This window comes from Athene noctua, chromosome 17 (assembly GCF_965140245.1).
Source record: "Athene noctua chromosome 17, bAthNoc1.hap1.1, whole genome shotgun sequence".
Lineage (NCBI taxonomy): Eukaryota > Metazoa > Chordata > Aves > Strigiformes > Strigidae > Athene > Athene noctua.
Window position 1 is genome coordinate 1058487 of NC_134053.1, and position 14706 is coordinate 1073192.

A 14706-nucleotide genomic window follows, 5' to 3' on the forward strand; every position below is an offset into this window, starting at 1 on the left:
CGTGTCCCTCGCGCCCGGGCTGGGGCTGTCACCCTGCCCCAAACACCCCCCCGCAGCGGCCACGTCCCTGGACTTTGCCCCACGCAGAGCGGGATGGGGGGCTGCCCCTCTGCCCGCTCCGGGGGGGTCTGGGCTGAGCCTGACCCCGCTGGGACCAAGGCGGGGACCTGCCAGGCCCCAGCGCTGCCCTTGCTGCAACCACGGGTTTGGGCCCCCCCAGCTCCCGCACCCCACACCCCCCCCCCCGCGCTGGGCAGGAGCCTGCGGGAGCTGCTGGAGGCTGCGGGGCAGCCGGGGTGCTGCCCGTGACCCCCCACCCCGGGGATCTGGGGTGCTCTGCGGCACCAGGGCACGTCTCTGCCCGGGACGGGGGGGCTGAGCTGCTCCCGCTGACCTCGGTTCTGCCGCCGGCTGCGGGCAGGCTGCGGGCAGGGTCCCGTGCGGCTGCGGGCAGGCTGCGGGCAGGGCTGCGGGCAGGCTGCGGGCAGGGTCCCGTGGGGCTGCGGGCAGGCTGCGGGCAGGGCTGCGGGCAGGGTCCCGTGCGGCTGCGGGCAGGCTGCGGGCAGGGTCCCGTGGGGCTGCGGGCAGGCTGCGGGCAGGCTGCGGGCAGGGCTGCGGGCAGGGCTTTCCTGGAGCACGAGCTCCACCTGCCGCCGCCCTCCCGAGCCGGGCCGGTACCGGCGGGCGCCCCGCGGGCAGGGCCGGGCCGGGCAGGCAGCACCCCGCACCCCGCTGAACTGCCCCCGGCTGCCCCCCCTGCGCTGCTGAACCCACCCGGGGCACGTCCCCGGCGCGGGGGGGGTCCCCGGTGTGACCCCAGTTTGGGGTCCGTGCGCTGCCTGCTGTCACTGCCCCGCTCCAGGGGCACCCTCCGGCCATGCCGGGGTGGGGGGACACCCCTCCTCTGACCCCCCCGCAGTGCCCTGCCCCTTCTCCCCGCACCCAGGGGCTGTGGCTTTTCCGTCCCCCGTCCCCCCCCGCCCCTTCGAGTGGCCCTGGCTACTCCGCAGGATGCCGAGATGGCCGCAGCGAGAGCTGCCTGCCCTGGCCCCCACGCGCCCCACGGCACGGGGCACCCCCAGCCCCCCCACCCCACAAAGACAGCGGACCACAGGCCGTTTGCACACTTGCCATGTTCACAGCTGACGGTACAGGCAGCGGGGACATCCTGGGGGCCCTGGGGACCCACGGGACACCCGCTCGCCCCCCCGAGGCGGCCCCAGGACCCCCTTCCCCGGAGCACCCACGCCAGCCCCCAGCCCCACCGCGGCCGTGCCCGGTGCCACCGCGCTGGGCGTGGGGCGGCAGCGGGGTCCCGGCAGGGCTGGGGCCGGGGTGCCCTGGGCAGGACGGGGCACCCCGAGGTCAGGTGCCACCCCCGGATCTCTGCCCACGCCGCTGCTGGGGGGCGGCAGCCCCACACCCGCCATCGCTGCACCTCGGGCCCCGCTTGCGCTGCCGCCTCACCTTGTCCGGCAGCTCTGGGGGCACCAGCAAAGGGCGGTGGACGGACGGACAGACTGACTCCCGTCCCAGCCAAGGGACACGGGGAGCAGGGGCAGGGAGCCCCGAGGGGCTGGGGCAGAGCAAAGGAGCAACCTGGCTGGTTCATGAAGCCTCTCCCCCCCCCCGCCAGCCCCCCTCTCTGTTCCGAGGGGGTGGCCCTGCCCCGGTGCCCGTGGTCTGTCCCCAGCCAGGGGCCATGGGGCAGCACTTGAGCCTGTGTGGGGTGGCACTTGCCCCCCGCATCCTCTGGGCCACCTGAGTGACTTGGGGTCCCACCGGTCCCCTCAGTGACCAGCCTGGGGGTCCCCCCGGGCGCGGGGCTGGCTGGAAGGCGGCTCTGGGGCTGAAAGGGGGTCCCTGGGGCCAGCCCCTCGTGACAGGAGGGCTCTGACAACGCCAGCCCGAGGCTCACGGTGCTCCTGACCTCAAACCTGCCTCCCCCAGTGGGCACCCCCCTGCCCTGTGCCCAGCTCGTCCTCCCGGCCCTGGGTCCTTCCCATCCCCACGCCTCTGCTCGACCTTCTGCGCCCCCCTTCAGTCACACACAGCAGCATCAGCCCCAAAATCCCCCCGGTCCCAGCCCCACCAAGGAAGGGGAGGGTTGGGGTGGGGCTGGGTGGGGAGGGAGCCCCGCAAACCCCCCGGCTGAAGGCCCAGGCCGTGGTGGGTGCAGAGCCAAGGGCAGGAGGAGGTCTTGGGGTGAACCCGGCTCTGAGGGGACCCTGCTCCGGCTCTGCCTTCGGGAGCGCGACTGTCGGGTTCAGAAGCCGGCCTGCAACGCTGGGTTATCCCGGAGGCCCTTGCCACCGGGCTAGTAAGCACAAGCCAAAGCCAAGAGAGAGCAGCCAGGACTGGATGCTGCCCGGCCCTGCACACCAGAGCTGCCCCGACCTTTGGTTGAAGCACCCCCCCCACGCCACCGTGTCCCCCAGCACCTCTGGGCTGTCCCCATGAGCCAGCCCCGGCCCCAGCCCGCAGCATGGGCCCCCCCTCCTCTCCTGGGGCGCAGGGCTTGGTCCTGCCCCGCTGCTGAGCGCGCCGTGCCCCGGCTGCCAAACCCCCGAGATGGGCCAGAGCCTGGAGCTGGATCCCCGCAGGGGCAGGGGACGTTCCTCCGACGGATGGACGGACGGATGGACGGAAAGCGAAGCACGGGCTGCGCCCCAGCTCTGCCAGGCAGCAGATCCACCCTCCTCCGCCCTCTCCTGCCCGTCCGGCTCGTGGCCCTGGGGGGGACACACACACCCTGCAAGTACCAACCCAGCGGTTAGCCGCAGCCTCGGCGCCGTGCGGTTAGTCGGGACCACGCTGCCGGCAGCGGCTTCCACATGCACCAGAGTCACAAGATCAACTGTGGAGAGACAAAGGGAGTGAAGAGGAGCCCGGGAGCACCCGCGTGCCGGTGCGGGGAGCAGCACGAGGCCATTCCCCATGACGGGTGAACTGGGGCCCCAGGAGAGCCCCGAGCTCGGGCTCTGGTGGGGCTCATGGCAACAGCATCGCTCTTTGAATCTTTCCGCAAACCAGGTTTGCTGGACCTTTACGGCCGTTACTGATTGTTATTAACGGTTTCCGCATGGTCCTGTTTCCACTCAGCCTCTTTTTCCTCGTTTAGCCACATGAAATTTCTTGGAAAACAGAAAGCCAATAGGAAAATTTGCCAAGCCCCACCGCCTGAGCATCTTCCTTTCCATCGCAGCACGCGGGAGACAAAGATGCTCAAGCGACACCGCGGAAGGGGCTGCTGCAGGTCAATAACCAGGAGCCCCGGAGGAGGCCACGGTTCGTTTGTCATGGCGAATAGCATCCGAGAGTGAAAGTGCAAAGAGTATTTGTTAGTAGCAAGAGAGAAACAAGTCAGGAACGATTAGTACAGGCGGTTAGTAACAGAAGCATGGCACAATTGGTCTGACTTACAGGACATACATACTGGAAGAGAAATGAAGAGAAAAGCAGCAACGGTTAGTTTGTTTAATTCAGTTCAGGAATGTGTTAGTAACAGAGATCTACTGGCTTAAAAAGGAACTGAAAAGCTTCTGCTGATAAAACCGTTTTAGGCTCCTAGTCAGCAACAGGCTCCACAGGCGGACCCGGGCAGGGCGTGCGGGGAGAAACCCTCTCCTCGTGCCGGCGAGGGCTGCCTGCGCGGGCAGGGGCTGCCGGCCGCTCTCCTGCCCGCGGCGGGGGCTGGCGCTGCCCGGCCCTGCCTGCGCAGCCTGTCGCCGCCGCGGCCCTCACGCACGCACTTACCCAGCTTTTCCGTTCCCCTTTAAAGACAGCGCTGGCGGCCCGTGGTTAGTGGGAGGTGAGACAAGGCCGGTTAGTAGGGCATGCGCGGGAGCCGGTTAGTGGGTTAGTCCGTTGGCCGGGGGCTTCGGCGGCCCCCGGCACCCTGGCGGCGGCGGCGGGGGGCCCGCGGGTTAGTTAGTGGGTTAATGTGGGAGCGCAGCGGCAGCATGCAGAGCCGGCCCGGGGAGCCCCCCTCGGCGCGGGAGCCGCGGGCTCTGCTCGGCTCTCGGGGAAGCAGCGGGGCCCCGGCTCACGAGAGCGGGAGGATTTCGGGGCTTTGCCACAGGGTTGAGGTTTGGGAAGGTGTTAGCGGCGGGGGGGGGTGTTAGCCTGTGTCACGTCACCTGCTTTCAGAGTTAAACGCTTCGCAGGGCTCTGCCCTCCCGCCCATGCTGGTGAGGCACAGAGCGCCCCGAGCAGCGCGTGCCCCCACCCAGCGTTTGTTGCCCACCCCCGGTACCGGTGAAGACAAGAGGCTGCAGGGAGGAGACAATCCCGGCAGTGCCGGCCCGTGAACTTGGCATTGCGAGGCGCCGGGCTCGGGGTGCTAAAGGAGCTGGAAGAAGCAGAGAGAGGGAAGAGGTGGGAGCATGGCGGGAGGTGCCCAGGGCAAGGTCACGGGCAACTCTGCAAGAGCCAGGCTTTGGCTGAGACAGCGACGCTGCTCTGGGTCCCCACCGAGCTCCTGCTGCCCGTGCAGGGAGGGGGAGGAGGGGGCAGAAGTGCCTGGTGGCTTCTCCCCTCCCCGTGGGAGCCGGGGGCTGATCCGGGCCGAGTGCTGGGGGGCGGCAGGAGCCGCAGTTCTGCGCCGTGCCCCGAGGAATAAGGCTGGGAAGGGGCACCCAGGGCACCCTCTTCACCCTCCTCCTGCAGCACCGGGTCCCTCCAATCCCCGCAAGGCTGCTCCTCCATTTTGGGCTTCGAGGGGCTGTAACACCTGTCACGAGCTGTGTCTGCCCTCAGCCCCCAGCCCACTGCACGCCTGCTCGGGGGACCTTGCTGGAACGGGCAGCGGGGCGATGGTGGCACCCACTTACAGGGCCCCTGTTGGCCCCCCACAGCCCCACGGGGGCCATTCAGAGGCTTCTTGGGAGGAGGATGCGCTGCCCCTGTCCCTGCCCGTGCTCCAGGCCACTCCACAAACCAGGTTATTTCCCATGGGGACAGCCAGGGTCCCTCCGGGATCTGGTCATTGTGTCCCCTCGAGGAGCTGGCGCAGCTCCGCTCCCGTCCCCGTCCCTTCTCCCTCCTCCTACACCGCATTCAGTGAAGAGGACGGGTCTCATCCTGCCCGTTGCTGGGCGGGGGCACATGGGAAGACCCGTGTGCTGGGTCTGGCTGGGACGCAGCGGCGGGAGGGCAGGGGACCCCAGCACCTTGCAGGAAAACCGCGCACACACGCAGACCCGTGTCCTCAGGTGTCACCGCCGCCGTCTCTTCGGCCGCGTCCCCCGCGGCGGCCGGGCTCGTGGCTCCGGCCCGTGGCAGCCGGGTGGCTCTGCTGGGACCAGACCGGCTCTGGCATCCGTGTGCGGGCGGCGATGGTGGGTCCCCGAGCCCCGGCTCCCCTCCGGGCACGGAGCTGGGGCTGTGCCCCTGGGGAGCAGAGATGCTGTGAGACCCTGGGCAGCACCGTGGCTGATCCTCCCCACCGCTGGGCACGCGTGGGGGACGGGTCCCCTCATGCAGGTGGCCCTGGGGACGGCGTGACCCCACGGACCCAGCTGGAGCCCGGGGAGAGCCCGCGAGGGGATGGGGGGAGCTGGGGAGGAAGGCTGGCTCCCGGCTGCCCCGAGCACTCCCGGGATGCCAGGGGTGGGGAGAGCGTGGGGCTGGCACTGTCCACGTCCCCCTCCCCGGCGGGTCCTACCTGTGGTCACGGGCTACGCGGGGGCTGCTCAACGTCCCCCCGTCCTTTCTGGCTGCTCCGGGAGGCCGCGCCGGGGACTGTGTGTGAACAGACCTCAGGTCAGTCATCAGCTGTAAAAGAAAGCAACCAACGCAGCAAGGGAGAGCAAGGCCGCGCCGCCGGCCCCGGCCTGGGCGAGCAGAGCCGGGCGGGGGGCACGTCGTGCTGCTGGCAGGCGGGCAGGAGCGCAGGCAGGGCAGGCAGAGCCCCCCGCGCCTCTCCCGCCATCCCCGCAGATGAAAGCACCCTCTGCTCTGAACCCCACTGCTGCTGGCAGCACTCCTGGTCCTGTCGGGGTGTGGGGGGGGCTGGTGGTGGTGAAGGAAAGGGCCCCATCCTGCGGGGTGGGGATGCAGGGGGAGATGCTGCGCCCCCCTTGGCTCACCCCCCACACACACACACTCTGCTGCCCTGGGAGCGAGGGTCTGCCCAGGCGTCTTCCCAGCTCTGGAAAACTATCACAGGGCTGCCCAGCGCTGCCCAGCCGCCTTCCCAGCCCCTCGGGTGCCCCCCAAAGCCAGCGCTGCCCCTCGGCACCGGGGTGCTCACAGCAGCTCTGCGCCAGACAGCAGCGGGCAAGGGGCAGGCAGGGAGGAGGTGGGGGGCTCTAGCCCACGCTCCCTGGGGGGACTTATGTGGGTCTGCTGGGCTGCCCGCTGCTAGCTCAGGGACACCCAGTGCCCAGGAAATGCCAAATGCCACCTCTCCCTCCTCTGCCTGTCCCCTGGCAGAGCTGGGGGGAGCCGGACACACCACCAGGCACAGGCCGGGGGGTGCACTGGGAAGGAGCACACCAGAAATGGTGGCAACGCCCCAAACCCGCTGTCCCTGCCTGCTGCTGGAGGTCCCTGCAGTGTGGGCAGGGGCTGCCTGCCTCTGCCTCCGCCACTGCCACCACTGCCACTGCACTGTCACTGCTACTTCTGCCCCTGCCTCTGCGCTGCGGTTAAACTGGGTCTCTCCCACGGTGGGAGCCCCTCCACCTCTGCAGGGATGCGGGGTCACGCATGGCCAACGCCAGCAGCCAGCCTGCCCTGCCTGCCCTGCCTGCCCTGCCTGCCCTGCCCACGTGGAAAAGCCACCAAGGCAGCAGGTCCGGGGGGAGCTGGGCCGTGATGACTCTGCAGTTCAGCTGCGGAGCCGCCGCGTTGCGGCCGCTGCCCCAGGACGGTCCCTGCCGCGGGGACAGCACGTCCGGGCGGCGGGAGCCAGGCTCAGGCCCGCGGGGGGCCGGGCAGCGGCCGGCACTGGAGATGCCATCGAGCGTCTGGCAAATGGATTCCCTGCCTGGATCCGAGCGGGAGGCGCCTGCGTTGCGGCCGGCGGGACGTGCCTGCGCGGGGTGAGCGCTGCAGGGTGGCCTCTCCCTCCCAGGCTGAAGCACATCCCAGGAGATGGGGGGGCCAGAGATAAATTTTGTGCGGGCAGCGCTTAACCAAACGTTCCTCTTGTGCCTGGCGAGTGGCAGTGGCCAGCGTCAGCTCGAGCTGCCCCTGCCACGCGGGGCTGGGGCACGTACAGTGTCCCCGGGGCTCAGCACCCAAGTTAAACGGGGGTTAAAACCCCCCTCAGGTGAGGAGGAGGCCGGAGGGGAGCGCAGCTCAGCCGCAGGCAGGAGGGGGGATCTGAGGGCAGCAGGCGAGCTGCCCGCGTGCTCCTGCCACGCTGCCGGCAGCTCGGCTGCCCGTGCCCGGAGAGACGAGCTCCGAGCTGGGGCTGCCCCAGTCCCCCAGCTCCTGGCAGGGGGGTCAACGCTCCCTGCCCCCGGCCCTGCCCGTGCTGCCCGTCCCTCACGGTCCCCCGGCAGAGCCCAGGCTCTGCAGTGATGCCGGCGCGGCCGCCCTTTGTCTGCAGCTCTCGGGGCTGGGCAGCCCTGGGAGAAGCAGGGGGTGGTGGGGTGAAAACCCTCCCGCCAGCCCAGAAGTGACCGAAAATCTGATTATTTCTGGTCTCCTGCTGGCTCCCCGGGGCAGGATGTGCTCTCACACACAAAAGGCAGCGAGACAATGAGGGAGAGAAAATGGCTCCCCAAAAGGAGCCGGGTAGCATCTGTCAGGTTAACTCTTTGCAGGAGAAGGGATGTGCTGAAGAGCCCCGGGGGGGTGCTGGCCCAGCCTCTCCTCTAACCCCCTCCCTAGATCACCAGGTTTAGGAGAAAATGGCGGTTTCAAGACAAAGAAGTAAACCAGCATTTTGGCTACATTTCCTTCCAGCAGCATTGAAAATGAGGCAAGAATCCATTTACCTGTCTTGAGCCCTATTCCTGAGGTTTCTGAAAAAAAAAAAAAATAAAAATACAAACAAACAAGTGGTGCATCAGTCAATATTAATTCTGGCAGGGGGGCTGCAGACGGCGCCCGGCGGGACCCAGCATCACCCGCTGGGCCGGGACCGCGCTGCCCCTGCCCCTAACAAAGGGCGCGGGGCCAGGGCTGCCCCCAGCCCGGGACCCCCGGGAGAAGTTGGTGGCTGCTGCCGTTGCGGGTGGGTTCGCGTGGGAATTATTTATAATCAGGGAATGAGAATACAGCGGGGGGGGGAGGCAGTTTTTTGGAGAGCGCGCAGAGGGAGCGGCAACGCCCGCCGGCCCCGCACCCCCCCGAGCGATGCCCGCAGGACCAGCCGCGCCCCGGGCAGCATCTCCCCCCCCCCTGTGCATCACCCCCAGGGCTCTACCTGTGGCCCCCAGCCCCCACCAGCCTGGCCAGGCCCCCCATTTCCAGCCGGGAAATAGCAGAGAGAAATGTAAGCGCAGCTTTACCTGCTTCCCGGGGGAGAGCTGGGCCGGGGGCCGCGGGGGTCCGCACGCTCCTGGCCGCCCCGCAGCCTCTTTGTGCCGGAGCGTTCCGGAGAGCATCCCCGAGGAAGATCTCACCACGCAAACTCCTCCTCCCCGCAGCCCCCGCAGCCCCCGCCCGGCCCTACCTACGGCGCAGGAGGATGCTGCAACTCCCATTAAATTTTAATGCTGGAAATGCGGCCGAGCCCCCTTCCCCCCTCCCGCACCCCCACCCGCGGCCCCTCGCTGCTCCCCGCTGCGGCAGCCCCCGGGGACACCCCCCCGCTGCAGCCGTAGTGGCCACCGCTGCCAAGGCCACCATCCTGCCAGGTCACCGGCCAACCGTGGTGGCACGGGCTCCCCACAGCCATTTGGGGGGCACGGGCGCCCCGTACCCACGGGGATGGCGCAGGGGAGGTGGGGTGGGGGGCACGGGGGGCAGCGCTGCCCCACCTGGGGACATGGTGTGCAGGACCACGGCCACCCCCCACGCTGGGAGGCACCTTGGGGGGTACCCAGGGGATGGCAGAGAGACCAGCCGCGGGGACATGGCTGTGGCCGCCGGGGCAGCGCACGGGGGGGGTCCCGGCAGTGCCATGGGGGGGCCCAGCAGGACAAACCCCCATCCTGGGGGCCGGAGAGCTTGTGGTGGCCCCTCCGCAGTGCTTGGCCACTTGGCTGGGCTCTCGCATTGTTGTCCGGGGACCCACCGGCCCCGCCGCCAGCTGCCCGCCGTGCCTGGCTGTGTGCTGGCCCCGTGCCCGCCCCCCGCGTCCCCCCAGGGCTCTGGGGCTGGGCAGGGGCAGGGGGGGCTGGCCAGGACCGGGCTCCCACCAGCTGTGGCTGCGGAGGGGCCGGGAAGCTCCGCTCCCCCGGGTCTTGCTGGCTGGCGGCCCCAGACGGGTTTGTCCTGGGGCAGCAGGAGGGTTTCACTCAGCCCATCCCAAAACTTTTTGTTTCTTCTCCTATTCTGCATTTTTAATTACAATTTCCTGGTGAGAGAACCCCTTCCTGGGCAGCATTGTCTCTGATGGTGGCCCTTCTGCTGCAAATGTCAGGAACGGGGCATTTTCATCACATCAAACCTTTTCTCCAGAGTTCTTCTGAAATGAGAATTTTTTCCAGACCAGCCTTTCGCTGCCACATTTGCAGCGCCAGTTAACTGCCGTTTCCTCACGAGCTGGAGGTGGTTTATCAGCAGCCCCAGAGAGTTTCTTGCTGCCCCCAGGTTTCCCGCAGCCGCAGCCCAGGGCCAGGCAGGGAGGAGTGGGCCCTGCCCGTGCCGCTGCGCTGCCGGCGCAGACATGGGGCCGCGAGCCCATGGTGTCACCTCGTGTCACCTCGCTGCTCCAGGGCCTGGCCACGGTCCCTGCATGGCTGCGGGTTCAGGGGCTCGCCTGCCTCTGCCCCAGGCTGCTCCGGGCAGGGAGGTGCTGCCAGCCGGCATGGGTGCAGGGGGCTGTGTGGGTGCAGGGGGGGGCGCAGAGGTGGGCACAGGGGCATGCACGGGTGAGGCGATGGATGCCCAGCAGCGTGCTGGATCCTGCAGCTCCTTCCAGCTTCTGAGCGAGGCAGACGCTCAGCCGTAGCTGCCCGGCGTCTTCCTCAGCCTCACTGGAGCTAGAGTCAGCCCCGGGGGGTGCCAGCAAAGTGGTGGGGGTCTGCGGGGCAGCGGGGGGTCCCACAGAGCCGGGCTGGCGCAGGGACAGGCCAGGCCTGCTCCTCGCAGGGGGATGTGCAGCGCCCAGCTCCTCACCCCTGTGCCCGCACGTGGGGGGGGCTGGCAGCGGGGCCGAGGCCAGGCCATGGCACCGCTGGGTGAGGCGGGCAGGGGCTGTGCCTGCCTGTGACGGCGGCACGCGGGTGCCTGCGCTGGCTGCAGGAGCAGGAAAGGACGGCCGTTCCCCCCCCTCCACCCTGCACGCCGTCCTTTCTCGCTCGGGCACGGCATCGCTTCCAACCACGCACCCCCACGGTACCCCCACCCCAACTGCCAGCGCGCCGCCTTGGACAACTGAGCCTTTATTGAGCTTTGCCCCCCCCGCCCCGCGGGACAGACGGTGCCCGGGGTGCGCGGCCGGCGGCACGGCGGCTCCGACGGTCACTGCTGGACCCTGCGGATGGACTGGACCTGGCCCGTCTGCACGTGGGAGCCCCACTCCCGCACGTGCTTGTACTCGCCCGCGTGGATGTCGCTCTCCAGGAGGTACTGGAAGCCCCGGTACCCCGGGTACTGCGAGCAGACCCACCTGCGGCAGAGCAGAGAGCGGCGGCGGCGCTCAGGGCTGGCGGCGCCGTGAAGGACCCTGAGCTGTGGGCGCTGGGCAGCGGGCAGGGCGCCGGCAGCTGCCAGAGCATCCTCAGCTCCAGTGCTGGGTCCTGGTGGGGTGCAAAACCCCCCCCCCAACCTCCCCGGGGTACTCACGCTCCGGAGCGGACGAGGAAGGAGCCCACAGCGTTGCTGCCCCAGCCCAGGGCGGGCAGCGAGGGGCAGTCGTCGCTCAGCTCCCCCCGCTTGCCCTGGAAGTTCTCCTCCTCAAAGAGCATCAGCCTGCTGCGCCCGTGGTCCTGCTGCCGAGAGGGGCACAGCGTTGGCACGGCTGCCCCTTCCCGGCCCCCCGGGTGGGCTCCGGGGAGCAGCCCGGCGGTGGGGCTGGGGGTCGGGGCACTCACGGCGCAGGCGATGGGGCGGAAGGAGCACATTCTCTCCACGTGGTAGGCGTTGCTGCCGCTCCACGCCTCCCAGCACGGGTACTCGCCGCGCTCCAGCACGAACTGCTGCCCCTGGAAGCCGCAGTGCTCGAAGCCTGCCCAGCTGGGGGTTGGGAAGGGGGGGCTGAGACCCCCCCACGGCACCCACCACCCCGCTCACACCCGGGGCAGAGCCCACTGCACCCACGGGGACGAGGCCTCTCCTCCCGCAGGGGCAGCCCCGTGGCTCGGGTGGCAAAAGGCCCTGGAGACCTCTGCCCCCCTCCACCCCCCCTCCATCCGCGGGGTCCCACCCTGTGACCCCCACTCACGCCCCGCTCTCGATCTTGCAGGAGCCGACGGTGCTGAAGCCGTGCTCCGGGGTGCTGTAGCAGTCAGAGGTGAACTCGTGCTTCTTGCCCTGGAAGAAAGCCTCATCCCACACCACGATCTGGGGGGGACGGAGCAGGTCAGGGGGCTCGGCGGCTGCAGAGGCCCCCAGCAGACCCTGCGCCCCCATGCCCGGGTGTTCTCGGCGCTCCCCAGGCTGCCGTACCTTCCAGAGGCCGGAGGATCTCCTGCAGCGGTGGGTCATGGTGGCTCTGCCGGGGCACAGGGGAACGGGACCCTTAACGCTTGCCCCGGAGCTGGTGCCTCGCTGCCCCCCACGAGCCCGGCCCGGCCTCTGCAGCCTGCCCAGACCCGCCAGCCCTGTGCTGGGGGCTTGGCCCTTCCCCGGGACCCCCCCAGCGCAGGACGGGCCTTCGGGCCGCGCTGCCTGGGCAGGAGGCGGCAGGAGCAGCTCTGCGGGGCTGACTCCAGCCTCTGCCCGGCCGCACACCCCGTGGGGACCCCACGCGTGTCCCCTGATGGGGCGCGGAGCGCGGGCCGGGGGCTCTCCCGGCGCCGCCGTCGGGGCCGTGCAGGAGCGGCGGGTGCTTGGCCGCCGTCCTGGCAGCTCGGGGCCGTGCTGCCGCGGGGTGAGCACGCTGCCTGCCCTGCACGGGGCTGCCCACCGCTGCCCGTGCCCTGCAGGCTCCTCCTCCCGCAGGCAGCTGCCTGAGCCGCAGCCCCTGGTGCCGTGGCCTGTCCCCAGCAGTGCCCTCGCCTCGCGCCCCGGCTGCAGGACCCCACAACCCCGTGCCGTGCCGTGCCGTGCCGTGCCGTGCCGTGCCGTGCCGTGCCAGCGGCCTCGGCTCCTCCTCAACACGTCCCCGTGGCGGCTCCGCTCCCAGCACCCAGCCATGGAGGGCAGGAGCAGCTGCCACCAGGCCCCCGCGCTTACCTGGGGTGAGGCGCTGGCGCCCAGGGAGGTGACATGCCCGGCCGCCCTCCGGCTGGGTTTTTATAGCCTCCAGATAGAGACAGAGCCCAGGAGAGCATTACGGAAACCCCTAACTCAGCACATGGCGGGGAGGAGGGACCGCGCAGAACAAAGGCGACGCTGCAGCGAAGCTGATGAGCCGGGACGCCATGGCTCCCGCTCCCCTGGCCCACCGGCCCCCGGCCCTGGCCCCCAGCCCCACAGCTCCTGGAGCCGGGGCATCCTCCAGTGACCACCACATCCCCGGCCCCGGCGTGGGGCTGGGCTGGGCCCGTGCCCCCAGGCCTGGCAGCGCTCCTGCCTGAGGGCAGCACTGCCCGCCCCGTGCCTTGGCCGGGGGGCACGGGGAGGGTTTCTCACCTCCGTGTCTGGGAAGTAGGAGGAAAGACGTGTCTCCACTCGCGGCAGTGCTTGCTCTCCCTGAAAGCTGGGGCGGCTCTTCCGCGGGTTGAGCACATGGCAGCCACGGAGCATCGCAACAAGGGGGGGCTGGGGGCACGGGAAAGCCCGAGGCAGGTTTACAAAGGCATTAGAGGGACTAAAGATGCAGACTGAGACTTAGCGAGTGGTGCAGCAGCCTCCTGCCTCTGCGCAGGGACCTGGAAAGAGCCGGCTGCTTCCACACCGCGGGGACCCAAACACCTTCAAGCTCTGCTCCCGGTGACGCCTCCACCAGACATCCCGGGGCGGTGCTGGGGGTGCGCGGGGCTCCGAGGGCTGGGCACCTGCCGGGGCGCCCCCAGAGCCTGCCCGTCGGAGGGCGAGCAGTGGGGCAGCAGCCAAAGGAGGCCGCTGGGCCGGGCAGCAAAACCCGTGTGCCCGGGTTGTGCTGTTTCGGGACAACTTTTGCCGGGAAACCACCGGGTGGTTGAGCTGGAGCATCGTCCCCCGTGCAGCTGCATCTGGGGGGGCTGCTGCTGGCCGCAGCGGGGCTGCACCGCCTGTCCCTCACATCTGCAGCCCCCAGCAAACCTGTGTTTGGCACAAGTTGCCCCCAGGCTCTCACTGTGGCCTGGGCTAAAATCCGCTTGCTGCCGACCACCAGCGCGGTGACCACGGCTCGCTCGCTCTCCGTGCCCCAGCACCGGGACGTGGACATGGGGACCCCGGGCTGTGGTGGTAACCGGGGCAGAACAAACCCCTCGCCCGTGCCTGGGCCTGCCGGGGCTGAGCTGGGTCAGCTCTGGCTGCACCGGGGCGAGGTTTGGGCAACGCTTCGCTGTGTTCAAGCTCTGCGTCCCCCGTGCCGGGGCCGGTCAGTGCAGCAAGGGGCTTTCCAAAGAGCCTGCAGCTGGCGGCGGGGATGCTCAGTGGGGAGGGCAGAGATTTTGTGTCCGGGGGACTCAGGAACCCCCAAGGACAGATCCCTGCTGTCAGCCCTTCTACAGCTCCGTTTCAGGAAAAATCACCGGGCTGCCGAGTCCTCGGAGCAACGGCCAAAGCAGCGCGGAGCGGCCACCAGGAGCAGAGCTCGGTCCCGCTGAGCTCGGTTTTCCAACGCCCAGTTCCAAAGGTGGGGGGAGCTGGGGGGGAAAAGCCGAGCCGGGAGCAGAACCTGGGGGGGTGGGTGAGACCTGCTGAGTGATGCCCAGGAGCCACAGGCGAGGCAGAGCCGTTAAAAACCCACCCAGGCTCCGAGAGGAAGAGAAAGCCGCTTAAAATAGAAATCTGTCTAACAAACATGAAAGGGAATGCAAATCAAAAGCCCTGAATCACAAAAAGCTGCCCAGCGCCAAGGTGAGAGACCAGACTGTGGGGAAACGGGGCAGCAGCACCCGCAGCCGGCCATGCCGGGAAACCGCGGGAGAGGGAGAAGGGATCAATAAAAGCTTTGTGTTGGGGATTTTGGGCAGGAGAGCAGAGGGGGCAGCAGGTCCCACCGCTGCTGGTTGACATTTCACTCTTGAGGGGAACAGAAGATGTTGGCATGCGGAGGGCTCTGAGCTTTCTGAACGCTTGGCCCGGGGGGATTTATGCTGCCAGTGATGAAGAGCCAGCCTGGGAGCGCTGGTGCTGGATGCTGCGGGGGGCTGGGGGTACTGGAAAGGACTGGGAGGAAACCGTGCAGGTATTTGCATGATGAACAGGAGCAGAGCAGGCCAACGGGGGGAGCAGCGGATCGGGGGCTTGGTGGGAGTCAGGGAAGGTCCCCCCAAGGTGCCTCCCAGTGCGGGGGGTGGCCGTGGGGCGCAGGAGACGCAGCACCGT

The 14706-nt window shown here is 69.1% G+C and overlaps 1 protein-coding gene and 1 long non-coding RNA gene across 2 annotated transcripts; both read right to left on the reverse strand.

The window, feature by feature from the left end:
- Positions 1-1135: 1135 nt before the first annotated feature.
- Positions 1136-8587, reverse strand: LOC141967566 (uncharacterized). Its single transcript, XR_012634713.1, has 3 exons — positions 8466-8587; positions 5666-7976; positions 1136-5391 (listed from the first exon to the last, which is right to left on the reverse strand). It is a non-coding gene; the product is annotated as an uncharacterized LOC141967566 (long non-coding RNA).
- Positions 8588-10584: 1997 nt separating this feature from the next.
- Positions 10585-11769, reverse strand: CRYBA4 (crystallin beta A4). Its single transcript, XM_074921336.1, has 5 exons — positions 11731-11769; positions 11507-11625; positions 11157-11298; positions 10909-11051; positions 10585-10732 (listed from the first exon to the last, which is right to left on the reverse strand). Exons 1-5 carry the CDS (start codon positions 11767-11769, stop codon positions 10585-10587), a joined length of 591 nt encoding a protein of 196 aa, XP_074777437.1.
- Between the last annotated feature and the right edge of the window lie 2937 nt (positions 11770-14706).